The following is a 16,001-nucleotide window of genomic DNA, read 5'->3' as shown; positions in this document are numbered from 1 at the left end:
ATTGTGTGGGTGTCTTGAAATCTATTTGGAGATAATCCGATAAAAACAACTTCAAGTTTAAGCATGAAAGTAGAAGTCGATGATTTGGATTTGTGTTATGATTTTTGTTATTGCGTATGAGAATTAGAGAGTAGATTATAACATACGGTTCGACCGAAAAACATACATATTAAGCATAACAGTCCGCAGTCATTTTTGGTATTTGAAATACTAAAATGCATGATTGCCTGAAATTCATGAATATAAATTCATAATTAAAGTTTTGAGAGAATGACAATAATAACCGTTTTTATTAAGTTCTATAATTTATAAAATAGTCAAAAAAAGACCCAAAATAGTCATAATTTTTTTAGGCCACATTTATGAAAATCCAAATCTAGTTTTTTTCCCGTATTTTGAACCTCAGCAACTCTTTTATACAAAATCTGTTTGGATTGTTCGTTGTGTTATTTGTAATATCTTATCAATGGACACAATACATTCCCAATGTGGAGGCCGATAAGCAGGGGCGGACGCATGAATTAGTAGTAGGGGTTGCACAAATTTTTTTCCGGTCAAACATAATATAAAATATTAAAAATAAAATCCGGTCAAACATAATATAAAACATCTAATACAATTTTTTTTCTGGTTAAACATAATATAACAACGATCTATTAGAATTTAAATTTGTCCTCTTCGTTCAGACATCTTTTGAAACCGCTCCATTACTTTTTCATTCTCAACTTTCGCAAGTGCTTCGGCCTCGACATTACAAAGCAATGCGTCGTTCAAAAAATCATCGCCAATTTTGTTACGCAAGTCGGTCTTCAAGAGCTACATCTTTGAAAAATATCTTTCTACACTTGCGGTTGCTACGGGTAATATCAAAGCCAACTTTAAAAACTTATAAACCAAAGGATAAGACCGATGCTTCCTCGTACTAACCATCAAACGAGAAAGGTCGGAAATTCCTTTCAAACTAGTGAAGCGCTCATCTTTGATGCAAGAGTGATAAAATATCTCAAGTTATCCTTCAAGGTCTATCATATCTGAATCATCAAAGTCATACTTGTATAACTTACCCAACTTCAATAACTTTGATTTGTCAAATTGTGCAAATGAATCACAAGGGCTCAAAGCACCCATGTATTCTAGTAACTGGGTGCTTGTTGCACTAAATCGATCCCGATATTCTGTAAGTTGCATATCTACCACCATGTTGAAGATTTCAACCTCAAAATGAAACCTATTAGTCTTTGTAGTCCTACGTTTTCTCACACCAATATACAACTCTTCCATATCTAAAGTATCAATTTCGTGTGTTTGACAAAAAGATGATACTTTTGGCAAAATGCTAGCAAACCCTATCTTTTCTTTGAAGTTGCTTTGACAATGTACCCGTGAGGTGTAAAATATCATACATCATATGTAAGTAAAACACGAACTCATATGATTTAAAATATGCTAAGATTCTAGATGCTTGTTGACGGTTTGCCAATGACCCTCCCTCCTCTTTTATAAAATCTAAAACTACAAGAACATCCGCAAACAACTTCATCAAACTTGTGAGTGTGTTGAAATGTGAACCCCATCTTGTTTCTCTCACTCGAACAAGTGTTGTCTCTTGATTTAACCCTCTTTCGGTTTCAAGTTCACCACTACACAAGCCTTTTTGCACCCTTTCTCTTGCTTGCTCTCGTAGTAAGTCTTTTCTTTTACACGAGGCACAAACAACATTAACCACCAACAAAATTTGCTCAAAAAAGTCACTAACACCATCATGCTTCTTTGCTACAGCCACAACTACTAATTGAAGTTTGTGTGCAAAGCAATGTACATAAAAATCCGTGTCATTCTCTTATAATATCAAAGCTTTCAAACCATTGAATTCCCCCCGCATATTGCTAGCCCCATCGTAACCTTGTCCTCTTATCTATTAAAATTTAAAACAATTAATATATAAATATATATTAAATTAAATTGAAATAACAAAAAAGTAAAGAATAAATTACCTGACTAAAACTCAACTTATTACTTGTAAGTACTTCATTTATGGCGTTTTTTAGTGTCAAAGAAGATGTATCCTTCACGTCCACTAGTCCTATGAATCTTTCTTTCACAAAGCCAAGACTATCGACATAACGCAAAACAATAGCCATTTGTTCCTTTTTCGAAACATCACTAGATTCATCAACTAGTAAAGCAAAAACATATTGACCAATCTCTTCACGAATACTCAAAAGCACTTCTTGTGCAAAACATTGCACAAGTTCTTTTTGAATTTTAGGGGAAATAAGTTGATTGTTTTTAGGAGCATTTTCTAAAGTGTTGTTGAAAATATCTTCACTAGTCTCTCGAATGGCTTTTAACACTTCAATGTAAAGCCCTTTATTTTCCGAGTTAACCGACTCGTCATGACCACGAAACGGTAAACCGGTTTTCAATAAAAGTCTAACAACAATAATAGAAACACGTAATCGAGCTTTATATTTATGGTCCTCTGCTTCAGTTTTCGTCCTCAAGACTACATTAATAGCTTGTTTTTCCCTCATTAAAAACTCACACTTTTCTTTTGCTTTGTTGTGAAAACTATCAACACCACCCATATGAGTCTGAAATGCAACTTTTTTATTCCAAGTATCAAAACCTTGGGAAACAAATGCATCTCTCCCTCCTTTTTGTCCCATGAGATCCCCACACAAATAACAATATAAACAATAGGCACTATTCTTTTTCACACTATATTCCAACCAATCAAAGTCATCAAACCATGAAGGAACGAATCTTCTAAATCTATCACCTACTTTTTTTAGGAAACTTATGTGCCCTTACTTGACACGGTCCTTGAAGCAAATATGCTCTTCTTACATCATCTCTTATATTTGGTTTGTAACTTGTAATCAATGGCCTATCCGCCGGGTCCTTTGGAAGATCTTTCAACTCAACATTATCATTAGGTTGGTTAGAGCATGGTGTTTGTGGAGTTGAATTAGAAACCGAAGGGATTGATTGATTGGTGATTGGTGTTTGTGGAGTTGCATTAGGATTAGAAACAGAAGGGATTGATTGATTGGTGATTGGTATTTGGGAACATTCTTCACCACTTTCATTAGGATTAGGTCTTTGTCTTTTGGTAAAAAAAACCACTTAGTTTAACCTATAAAAACATAACAATTACACCTAATCAAACAATGACTTCAATAAAAAAACAAGTTACTTTCACCTAATCAAACAACAAGTTCAATGAAAACATAAGAATTAGTCAATTACACCTAATCAAACAATGACTTCAATTAAACAAGTTGCTTTCACCTAATCAAACAATAAATTCAATAAAAACATAAGAATTAGTCAATTACACCTAATCAAACAATGACTTCAATTAAACAAGTTGCTTTCACCTAATCAAACAATAAATCTAATAATAACATAACAATTACACCTAATCGAACAATGACTTCAATAAAACAAGTTGCTTTCACCTAATTAAACAATCAATTCAATAAAACATACCAATTTCACCTAATCAAACAATCAATTCAATAAAAACATAGCTATTGTACCTAAACAAGCAATATAACTTCAATAAAACAAATCAATTTCACCCAAGTCAATCAATAACTTCAAAAAAAAAACATATCAATTTCAAATATCTAAATGAATTGGTAGTAGAACTTACTTGTTTCATTGTAGTGTAGGGATTTGAAGTTTGAACTTTGAAGTGGATTTTGTTATTTGTTAACCAATAAACCAAACAGTAGAAATTGAAAAAAGACAGAAAAGGGTCGATACTTGCTTCAAGTCTTCAAGAGAATTGTGGAATTTGATCAAGGATTGTGATCGATCATCCAACAATGAAATCGATCAAGTCACAACTGACGACTCACGAGTCTACCAAGGCACGATGCCACGATCGAAGGACGAAGTCACGAAGGTCGATTCTCGATTGGTCGAAGGATTTTTGGATGCAATTACGCAAATCAGGAAGACAGGAAGTCGAGTAGTCTAATTTGGATTCTGTAATCGTGAATTTTTTTTCAACCGATAATACTCAATTAATTAGGATTGGGCAGTTGGGCTATTTTTTTTTACAAGCAATTACCCAATTGTTAATTTATTCAATTAAGTTTTATTTTGAGCTTTGGGCAATTGGACTATTAGACAATAATTGATTAAAACATTGGGCATTTGGGCTCATTATTATTTTTTTTCGTTAGGTAATTCCGGATACAGTGACAATATTTTTTTATGTAGTTGGCTAGTTGCACAAATTTTTTTTACGTAGTGGCATAATATGTAAAAATTTAAAAAAACGAAATTTTTTCTATTACGTGCGCGGAAGTTAGGTGTTGTCGGTGCCACACTGGGCACCTAGCTAGGACCGCCCCTGCCGATAAGTCATACTCATTTGGAATGTTGAAACTCATGTTTTGTTAACAAAAATAGAAAGTGCAAGTTGGAAAAAATTTCTAGCAAAATTAGACAAAAAGAAAAAAAAGATATACAAGTTGGCTCTAAATATTTTTTTTATTATTATCATAATAATTTCTTATAAGATAACACGCAATACATTGTATGGATTTTTGCGGTATTTTGATTTTGGCAGTATGGTCTCTGATTTCAGGGTCAACATGACAAGACAATACAAACTTTTTCAGAAACTATAACATTTTACAGATTTTCGCAGGTGATGCCATTTTTTGCAGATGACAAAACGGTGTCGTTAGGTTTTTAAACAAAAATAAATTCCACAGGCCATTTCGATTTTCGCAGAGTTGCTTGCGAAAATTATGGTTATTTTTTGTATTTTACATTTCTTGACTATTTTGTAGAAAAACCTCAGAAAAAGGGTTATTATAATCATTTTCTCTAAAAAAAAAAGGTTTAGCTTTAAATGCAGATGATATCTTTAAGGGCTTTTGACACAATCCCTCAAGTTTATTATAAAAAAAAAGGTTTAAGCTTGTATGCATTAATGAACATAAAAATGTTTGAACATACAATTTCTTTATACTTTTGCTTTTCTTTTTTACATATATGATAGCAGCAGGTTTTAAGTTACCATGATATAAAATTTATAAGAAAACCCTTAAATTTATAATTTTTTCACTTTCTACCCTAAGTATGTTTATATTCATGCTAAAAAACATATTTATACACGAAAAAAATAAATGCTTAAACAAATATTGTATTTACATTCTATATAAATACTATCTCTTTATGTATAAGATTTTTTTTGTATATTTGTACAGTTTAAAACATAAAAATAGGTTTCTAGATATATAAATACATATTCTTACGTATTTAGAAGTATCGATACATTTTAAAAATATAAATACATATTTTTGCGTTTTCTAGACATATTAATATGAAATATACTTCTAAATACGTCGAAATATATATTTATACTTCGTCAAAACATGTTATACTTCTAAAAATAGTTATACTTATAAAAACGTAAACATATTTTTTTTAGAAGTATAATCACAAATTTTTACGTATTTTAAAAGTACAAATACATGCTTCTGGAAGTATAAATATGTATGTATTTAGAAGTATAGACATAAATATGTATTTTTACATTTATATATATATATATATATATATATATATATATATATATATATATATATATATATATATATAGGATGAGGTTCAATAAAGAACCATAATTAACCAATGAACCAATCTTTTTTTTCAACTTTTAAAACTTATTTTTTATCAAAAAAAAAACTAGAAATACAGAAATTCATAACTTTTTATCCTTTTTCCAATGATATAAAATTCGATTTTTTTTGCGTCAAATTCACAATGTGAATCTTCGAAATTCACAACGTGAATCCGGATTCACCACACGGTGAATCCGAAAAATATTTTTCACATTCACAATGTTAATATATGAATTTAGATATTTTTAGATTTTTTTTTTCGATAAAGAATAAGCTTTAGAAATTGAAAAAAAAGATTTGGTTCTTCGAAAAACCCATAATTATGGTTCTCTATTGAACTTTTCCATATATATATATATAACATTTTTGATTGATATATTTCTAAATACATAAAGATATGTATTTATATTTCTAAAAAACATATTAATGTTTCTAAAAAAAATGTAAAAATATGTATTTATACTTCTAAAAAAATATATCTATACTCTAAATATATACTTATACTTCTAAAAAACTTAATTTTACATTTTAAACCGTTTAAATAGGAAAAAAAATTGTATAAAAAAATACAATTTGAAAAGAACGTAAATACAATGTTTGTTTAAACATTTTTTCGTATATAAATTTGTTTTTTCGGCATGAATATGTATAATATGAAAGCAAAATATACTTAGTGTAAAACGTAAGAAATTATAAATATAAGGGTTTTTTGTGAATTTTATTTAATGACAACGTACTGCTATCACATGTGAAAAAAGATAAAAATAATAAAAAATTTTAATTATAAAATTCAAGCATTAATTTTTTGTAGAATGACGGAGATGCATTAAGGCTATGTTTGGCGGACTAGCTGAAAAGCTAGCTGTTAGCTGAAAAGCTAGCTGATGGCTGAAAAGCTAGCTGATAGCTGAAAAGCTAGCTGAAATATATAAAATTACATAAAAGGACATGTAAGAATATGTGTTTCTATAATTAATTAAGGGGTGTATTTGAAAATTTTTAAAAAAGCTAGTCTAAGTAGCTTTTCAAAAAGCTAGCTTATCAGCTACTTTTTGGCTTACCAAACACGACAACATAAAAAAGCTCGAAAAATAAGCTAGCTGTGGCGCGCCAAACACAGCCTAAAACAAAACAATGTAGCAAGATGTTAGGGCAACAGTTACAAAATATAGTTTAACATAGAAGAGTAAATCCAACTAGCTGAATAGAAACTTAGACCTATGTTTACTTAGACATATGTTAACATAGAAGAGCAAATCTAACGAAGTTAACTTAGACCTATGTTTACTCCATCTAAAAATAGAAACTTGAATCTCGTTCGCCTGTCTTTATAGGAGCACACCTCACTTTGTTAAAAATGAGTTTATTTTTAGCTTCCAAATAAACTAGAGAGAAGAGTAATCATGGCTAACTATACCTGACAAACATGTTGTATCGTGTCGGGTTCGTGTCGTGTCAAGACATAAAGACATTAAACGGGTTGTGAGAGTTTGAACTTAACCCGACCCGTTTAATTATTATGTCGTGTCGTGTCAACCCATTTATTTTTTTGTCGGGTTTCGGGTTAAGGTTTTGACCTTGTAAATATGTTGTGTCATGTCGGATTTAAACATTTTAAAGGTTGGAAAGTAGGAGACAGAGAGGCGAAATTGATAAAGTGAAACACTGGAGTTGGAAGGTGGATTGACAAAATTTATAGTAAGTTTAGAAGACAAAATGGAAAGAGTTAGAGTTGAAGAACAAAAGGTATAAGTGGTGAGGAAGATTAAATTAAGTCAGTTTAAAAGTTTGTATTTTAATTTTAATTCTTGAGTTTCACCCACTACAAGTCTATAATATATAATATATTTATAAAAATATAAAATTTATAAAAATTGATATATAATTAAATGGGTCATATTCGAGTTGAAAGTCTTGACCCTAACCCAACCATTTAATTGCAACATCTACTCTTCATGTATTTGTTTTAGCCTTTGAGTTATGCTTTATTTGTAATTTAGTCCCCGATGGCAATTTTGGAGTTGTTGGAGTACGCAGGGGGTACACCCTCGTACGCAGGGCGTACACCCTCATACGTGAGCGTACTTCGGGTCGCCTTAGTACGCAGGGTCGTACGCACCCAGGGTGCAAACCCTAAATTTTAGGGTTTGGACCCTATTTAAACACATTTATGGCCTCATGCACCCTCTTATCTTTAGCCTTCCACCTCATTTGAAAACCCTAAAGAGTGTTTGTGCATTGTGAAGCTTGTTGAACAATTTTTGGTGCCATTTGGAGCTTTTGGAGTAGAAGGAAGATCGTTGAGGTGGTGGTGTTTCACTCAAGGCTTTAGATCCAGCATCTTGTCCCCCTTATGCACCTTGTAGAGGTAAAAAGGTTCAACTTTGATGTAGCAATCTTATGGATCTAGATTTTGCTCAAAGTTGTTTCCTTTTTGGTCCTAAACTTGGTATTTGTGAGTAGAAGGTACTCCAAGGCATTTGGGTTGTCCTTTCAGAGGTTTTAAGGGGTGTTAAGTCATAAAGTTGGGTTCTTGGTCACTAGTTTTCCTCCATGTAAGTGCTAGATGGTCTTAGTGGGTTAAGAGACTAGGGTTTTTGGAGTTAAGGAATTTATAGCCATGTTATACCATAAAGTTGGAAACTTTATGGTTAAGAATATCTTTTGTTGCCTAGATCTGAAGTTTGATGTAAGTGCTTAAAGGATTAAGCACTTAATAAGAAGGGTGGCAAGCAGTCGCGTACATAGGGCATATCGAGGGGTACACTGAGCGTATGAAGTCAGCTTCCCGATCCTCGATCAACTGCGAAGTACGCCCCACGTACTGACTGAGTCGACCCGATTGACTTTGACTTGGATTTTGACTTAGGGTTTGACCTAGGGGCATTTTAGGTATTTGAATGGTAATATGAGTTTTGGTTACTATTATTCGTAAAGGTGACTGGTAGCGTAGGTTTCAAAGCAGCGTGTTAGTTCAGCTTTTCATTTGTCTGTGAGGTGAGTCTTCTTACCACCTTAAGTGGGCGGAAGACACCAAGGTCGACCCATTGTATTGTATGAGTAGAACTATATGTTATCGTATGATTCTATTTGATGTACTTTTATGATTTATGTATTGAGCTATATGGGCTCGAAGTCATTACAAACTCGGGGTTAATACGGACCCGGGGGAGACACAACTATATGTTGTTATTTGGGTTGATACGGACTCGGGGGTTGATACGGACCTGACACAGCCACATGTTGTTATATGATATATATATATATATATATATATATATATATATATATATATATATATATATATATATATATATATATATATATACACATATACATATGATGTATGTGGTAATTTGGGAAGACCACTTAGCTTTATGCTTACAGTTTATGTTTATGGTCTCAGGTACTTCCAACTCAAAAGGGAAGAGCTCGATGTGACATCCCCCATTTTCACGGCCAGAAAAGACCGATTTGTTTATGCTTTGTTTTTAAAATCAGAGTAATCTTTTAAAGAAAACGGTTGCGGAATTTGTTCCCAAAACAAGATATGATAATAACTTATCAAAACATTTCTCAAAGAGAATGTATTTCCATTTAATAATAAAACCTCGGGATGTCATGTTCCGATACATACATATAAGCATAAACAGAACATACATTCATTTACTCTAGTGATTTACATCTCCTTTAATCTCTCAGTGCAAAGCAGCTTCATATCGATACCTGTGATACAATTAAACTGAGTGGGTCAGGCTTGGGAGCCTGGTGAGCATATAGGGTTTTCAACCCACAATATTATATCATATATATATATATATATATATATATATATATATATATATATATATATATATATATATATATATATATATAAAATCATCAAACAATCAACCCATTTACCCATCCCCATTATCTTCGTTTATTCTTAATTACCTTCCCTAAGGAATTATCCTAAGGGTTATCTCCTACATCGTATTTACCTCTCATCTCCTTACATCACATTTCCTTATATGTTTGTTCCTAAGGACTTTTTCCTAAGGATCATCGCATGAGTACGTAGTCACAACATCGCCTGGACTAGTAATTCATAGTAAGGGTTAGACTATCGTCGCATGAATACGCAGCCACAACATCGCCTGGACTCGTAATTCATCACCTAGGGGTTAGAGTATCATCGCATGAATACGTAGACACAACATCGCCTGGACTCGTAATTCATCACCTACAGGTTACGAGCCTGCTGGTGTTTCCACGGGGTCATCTAGAATAGTCCGTGGTCGCCATCTATACTCTGGTAGATGACTACATCGCCAAATTTCCACATCGCCGGTCAAGGTTATGGTATCTCCTCTCATATCACATCACCTATTTATCATCACCTATCTCTCATCACCTAATTATAATCACCTATTTCTCATCACCTAATTATCATCACCTATTTCTCATCACCTAATTATCATCACCTATTTCTCATCACCTAATTATCATCACACATCATCTAATTCATCTACCCATGTTCTACCCCACATATTTGTAGATATAAATACAAGCACAATTTAAATCATTTAGCACCCATATAAAAACATCAATTCCAAGCCCATCTCATATAGACAATTAATATATAACACATAGCACGTATTTCATAGCTAATACTTTATATTTATGTGTTTAGAAGAGAGTAACCACACACTCATACATATAAACAACAATATATATATATATATATATATATATATATATATATATATATATATATATATACATAGCACGTATTTTATAAAATACTTCATATCTATGTGTAAGATGAAAGTGAATATACACTCACACATATAAACAACTTTATATTATACACATAACACGTATTTCGTATAAAATACTTCATAATTATGCGTTAGAAGAAAGTAACTACACACTCACTTGATCAGAAGATGATCGGACAACACTACGATTTGTAGAAGTAGTATTCTTCGGCAGATCTGGAAGATCTTCACAAAAACCGGACTCCTCGCGGGCAGAGATTCGGCTCGGAAATTGCACTTCTCGGGATCTTCGGGGCCCCGGGACTTGCTTTGGGGCTCGGGAATGATACCGGGGCTTCGGGATAATTCTTGCACGAAAAACGATGCAAAAACGCGAGAAAAGGGGAAGAAATGAGCAAATAACTCGGTTGCCCTCGACCTCCTTTTATAGGGGCTGGAAGGTCGACTTATGCTGGGCGTAACTTGAGATTACGCTGGGCGTAACGACGATAAGATCACTAACTCCCCCCCTTCGGATAATATCGGAATATATATATAAATAAAATATCGAAAATATTTAATAAACTTCAAAAATTCATATATTCCTCATACGAACTCCGTTTTCAACGTTCTTTATATCCACGCGTAGGTGAGACTACGATCTACAACTTTCGTTTAGACTCCGTCGACTAATTTTGAATTTATTTTTATTATTTATTTTTAGTAGGCCGGGACAGGAAAATTCCGTTATAAATTCATAACTTCTTCATCCGACGTCCCTTTTCATCTATCTTTTTATCGTTTTACTCCTATTAACGAGAATTTCGATTCTCATTTAGATTGTTTCGGCTAAAAACCGCTCGGTCTCAAATCGAGTATTCGGGCTGCATACCGCTAAGTCGAAACTTCGAAAAATTATAACTTCCTCGTACGAAGTCAGATTTAGGCGTTCTTTTTATGCACGCTCACGGTTTAACGTATTCTACGACTTTCATTTAGACTGCTAAGGCTAAATATCGCTCTAACGTAAATTCACTTTTTACGTCGCGCTGTGTCGTGCCGGTTCTGTCGCGAAACTTCGACAAGTCATAACTTCTTCGTTATAACTCGGATTTCGGCGTTCTTTATATGTACGGAATCCTTGTAACATATACTACAACTTAGTTAAGATTATTCATCCTAAATAATTTTCTATCAAAAAGTCATTTTTGACGCTTATCATCTCTAAATTGACTAGCCCTGATCTACGGGCGTTACACTCGACGTGATGGCACAACATCCTCCCCATATGATTTCTGCACTTGATGTATTTGTACTCTGAGGTTTTGGAATACTGTAATGAATGATGGCTTTTGATACAATCCAATGAAAACAAATGGTTTTTAAATGAAAAAATTTAGTAATGTTTTTGGGTCGTTACATTAATTTTCGTGTCATGCCGTGTCAACCTGTTTACTTAAACGTATTGAAATCTCTTACTCAAATCTGATAATTTCGTATCAGGTTGTCATGTCGTGTCATGTTTTGCCAGGTCTAAGGCTAACCTTAAAAAATTACATCTCCTATTAAACCAAGGGGAAAATGTGACACAGTGACAGACCCAAAAAGAAAAAACATGTGTTGCATAATTTTTTTTTAAGGTTGCACTAATATAAAAAAAAACACATTTTCGATGCTTGTTTCCGTCATTAAAAGGATTTCATCGACATATTTATACTAAAATTTTACACTTATTAAGAATTTGTGACGGATTTATGATGGATCCGTGACAGATTTTTGACAGATTTTGCCGAATTTACACTAAATCTACACTTAAAGGTAAAATTTGAGGAGTTGCCCCGTGCCCGTATGACTCTGGGACACTAAGCCAATTCTAGATGTCATTAGGACATCCGCAATACCCATCAATCTTTAAGCCAATTCCAGATATCATTAGGACATCCTGATGTCACATCAATCTTTAAGCCAATTCCAGATATCATTAGGACATCCGCAATACCCATTATAACCACCATAATGGTGGGTGCCACTTCATCACCGTATCGTACCACTAAAAGTCTAAAACCATGAGATACCTACCACTAACACACCACTCCACATTATTTTTTAATTAAATTAAATTCAAAAATACAATAAACACATATATATTTTAAACTAAGCTTTCATTAAATTAAAAAAGACATTACATTAATTAAAAAAAAAAAACGACAATTTAAAATAAAATATAAGAAAACATAAAAAAAAACTCAAACACAAACAACTACCCTTAATCCTATAACAATGTTATTTCGTTTTAAGGAATTCTTCAAATGTTGACAAGCTTTGAGATGTGCAAAACGTTTGTGGTCTGTGTTTTCATATTGATCCATGACCACATTAACCGAATCGATATCACATTCGTGTACATTGTTTACAATAAAGTTGTAAATTTCATCGACCTCACAACATTTCATATTCATATCGCACCACTTCGAACATATTTCATTAAGATCTTGACTTGGACAACCCATTAAACCATAGAAAAAGCTTCGAAGTTTTCCCTAAAAATCTCTAGATATTTGACTATCTCCGTCTTCCGAAATCGACACTCATGCTTTTGTTAACTTCACTCCTTTCTCTTCTGACAAATTCATCCTTTTGGAAGCCATTATTTTTGGAAGAGCAACATAATGTATAAATATGAATAAAACAAGAGAAGAATTGTTTGAAATATAAGAAGGTTTTTAATTATATTTATATAGGTAAAATTTTAATTAAAAAAATGCCCACAGTAGTTGTTATACATGATTAAGGGAAGAGTCAAAGAGTAAATGGTTTTCATAGGCGTTGTAGGTCGTTTTGGCTTCACCAAACACCACGACCACACCCGACCACAAAGGTTTAAAATGGTGTGTACGAACCATGATCATGGCCACATGGACCACGACCCTTCTCGTTGTGACAATTGCAGAAGGTTAACATGTTCACACTAGAAGAAAAAGTGGTCAAAACACACGAAAAGAAAAGGTGGTCAACAATTTACTTTCCGTTGTTGCAAAAGCGAGACCGAAGTGTACCCACAGAGGTCCTATCTACAATTAAGCACTAATCAACAATTCAACATAAGACTTAACTTATAAGTTATAGTAATATTTTTTATTTTTTATTTTTAGTATTTTTTTACAAATAGACACGTGAGATAGAAACGGTCGGTTTATAGATAATGATTTTTGTCTTCAGTTTCAATATTTGTTCACTATTTATCTTTTGAGGATTCCATTGAGAAAAGCGATGATTTTTGTCTTCAGTTTCAATCAGTGTTCATAGTGTCTCTATATATTTTCTTTGTCAAATTTCTTATTAGATAGATGAATGGCTCTCCTCCATTTGCAAAGCTCTGTTCCACCCTCTCCTGACCAGATTGACCTAAGGACATGGAACAAGATCATCAAGAGACAAGTAATCGAAGGGAACACCAAAGGAGCTTTTCTTACATACCAACAGATGCAACAAACAGGTATCTTCACCCCAGATAACTTCACGTTTCCTGTGTTACTCAAAGCAGCTTCTAATCTTTCGAATCCAAGACTCGGTTTAGCTCTCCATGCCCAGATAGCAAAAACGCCCTTTGACAACCATATGTTGGTCCAAACTTCTCTTCTCAACATGTACTCGTCGATTCAAAGAACAGATGAAGCTCGTAAAGTGTTTGATAGTATGGAATCGAAAGATACGGTTGCTTGGAACTCGATGTTGGATGCGTATGTTTCATCTGGGAATTTGGATTTTGCATTGAAGCTTTTTAGATTCATGCCTAAAAGAGACCTTTTTTCACTCAACATTATGCTGTCTGGGTATGCGAACCTTGGTAATATGGATTCGGCAAAGGCTGTATTTGATGAAATCCCTGTAAAAAATCTCATCTCTTGGAACTCCATGATTCTAGCATGTGGGAATTACGGAGACATGGAAGAAGCACGTAGGGTGTTCGATGAAATGCCTGAACGAGACGTCATTTCATGGAACACATTACTTGGAGCATATCTCAACAATAAGATGTTTGACGAAGTTATTCTGCTGTTCTACAAAATGAAAGACGAAGATATCATCCCCCCAGATTATCTCACAGTAACAACAGCTTTATCTGCTTGCGCTGATTTGGGGTCACTAGAAAAAGGGCGCGAAATCCACATCTACGCCCTAGAAAAACGACTAACGTCAAGTATGCACGTAACCACTTCCTTAATAGACATGTACGCCAAATGCGGATGCCTAGAATCCTTTCTAATCGTCTTCTACAAATCTCAAGTCCGAGATGTTTTCTGCTGGAACGCCTTGTTATCAGGTCTTGCTATCCATGGCTATGGCGTCATCGCCCTCAAGGTGTTCGATGAAATGCTTCAAAGAACAAAACCAGACGATGTAACCTTCATAGCTTTACTTAACGCGTGCAGCCATTCAGGCCTAGTTAAAGAAGGTCAAACCCTTTTCAATTCCATGGAAATCAACTACAACGTGACTCCTAAAATAGAGCATTACGGGTGCTTGGTTGATCTTTTGGGTAGAGCCGGGTATCTTGAACATGCATATAAGGTGATCGATGAAATGCCCTTTAGACCAGGGAAGTCGATTTTGGGTGCATTGCTTGGTGCTTGTGTGAATCATAGAGATGTTGTGATTGGGGAAAAAGTAGTGAAAATATTGTTGCAAAGTTATGGTGATGATGGTTTAAATGATGGGGATTACATGATGGTGTCTAATTTGTATGCATCATGTGAATGTTGGCATGAAGCGGATCGTTGGAGAGCAATGATGAATGATTCGGGGATTGTTAAGACTGCAGGATTGAGTTCAATCACTATTGGTGATCGGGTACACAATTTTTTGGCTGGAAATTTTGATTTTGAGTTTAGTTAACCTGAAAAAAAAAACAATATACTTTCATTTATTTGGGTATTATAGCATCAACATTGTACATTCATTTAATTTCTTATGAAGGCAATTTATTGCTGGTTATCTTGATCTTTTTTTTTGAACATTTTATATTAGTTTATTTGTTAGATGTGTAGAAAAAATGAAAGTGACTAAATGAAATCGGGAAAACTTATATTTGATGGTCTTAATGGTTTTTTGAAACATTTTATGTAAGTTTATCAGCGAGACGTGTAAAAAAATGAATAAATGTGTAGAATTGTAAAAGTTGGTTACTTTCACAAATTATTATACACATGCCAAAATTACCTTAGGGATTGCATATGTTTTTGTAAGGTTTTATGATTTTTAACCGTTACTTTTTCCAAACATTTTGTTCGTGGTTTGTGTTTGGTGGAAAGGTGTTTGGGTTTTGCTCCGTAATGTGGTTGAAAAGGGAATGTATTTTTATAAATATTGAAAGAAAGAAAAGAATGGTGTAGATAAAATGTTCTAAAGTTGTGTATTTATATAGAAGAAACTAATAGGCAAAAGAAAACTAATAGTCAACTGTCACAAACAGTCGGAAAAGAAAAAAGAAATGTGTTGGCTCCCATTATCGTCACAACGCCGCTTACCTGAACGCGCAGGCCGGGGCGATGTTGGTGGCGTTATATCGGCGTTGAGGTGCCTCAACGTAGGCAATAACACTCCTTAA

At 33.6% G+C, this 16,001-nt stretch overlaps 2 protein-coding genes across 2 annotated transcripts; one reads left to right on the top strand and one right to left on the bottom strand.

Annotated features, from left to right (window-relative positions):
• Positions 1-1,008: 1,008 nt before the first annotated feature.
• On the bottom strand, positions 1,009-3,670 carry LOC145099491 (uncharacterized). The gene is made up of 10 exons (XM_079037059.1): positions 3,662-3,670; positions 3,496-3,504; positions 3,354-3,383; positions 3,282-3,294; positions 3,193-3,205; positions 2,822-3,109; positions 1,995-2,721; positions 1,864-1,915; positions 1,381-1,788; positions 1,009-1,283 (listed from the first exon to the last, which is right to left on the bottom strand). The coding sequence occupies exons 1-10, from the start codon at positions 3,668-3,670 to the stop codon at positions 1,009-1,011; spliced, it is 1,824 nt and encodes a 607-aa protein (XP_078893185.1).
• Positions 3,671-13,744: 10,074 nt separating this feature from the next.
• LOC145099490 (pentatricopeptide repeat-containing protein At1g05750, chloroplastic-like) lies at positions 13,745-16,001 on the top strand. The gene is made up of 2 exons (XM_079037058.1): positions 13,745-15,244; positions 15,819-16,001. Exons 1-2 carry the CDS (start codon positions 13,745-13,747, stop codon positions 15,999-16,001), a joined length of 1,683 nt encoding a protein of 560 aa, XP_078893184.1.

Source organism: Lactuca serriola, chromosome 4 (assembly GCF_051521515.1).
Source record: "Lactuca serriola cultivar US96UC23 chromosome 4, Lser_US96UC23_V15, whole genome shotgun sequence".
NCBI lineage: Eukaryota > Viridiplantae > Streptophyta > Magnoliopsida > Asterales > Asteraceae > Lactuca > Lactuca serriola.
The sequence above is the reverse complement of the archived record's forward strand: the minus strand, read 5'-3'. Positions and strand labels throughout refer to the sequence as shown.

Excerpts from the sequence above, each read along its gene's own strand:
- LOC145099491 (XM_079037059.1), bottom strand. Across the intron at positions 2,722-2,821 it reads GCATATTTGCTTCAAGGACC|TGTGAAAAAGAATAGTGCCT; the intron begins GTGTCAAGTAAG and ends GTTGGAATATAG. Across the intron at positions 1,916-1,994 it reads ATAAGTTGAGTTTTAGTCAG|ATAAGAGGACAAGGTTACGA; the intron begins GTAATTTATTCT and ends AAATTTTAATAG.
- LOC145099490 (XM_079037058.1), top strand. The coding sequence starts at position 13,745 with ATGGCTCTCCTCCATTTGCAAAGCTCTGTTCCACCCTCTCCTGACCAG. Across the intron at positions 15,245-15,818 it reads CAATCACTATTGGTGATCGG|AAGAAACTAATAGGCAAAAG; the intron begins GTACACAATTTT and ends GTATTTATATAG.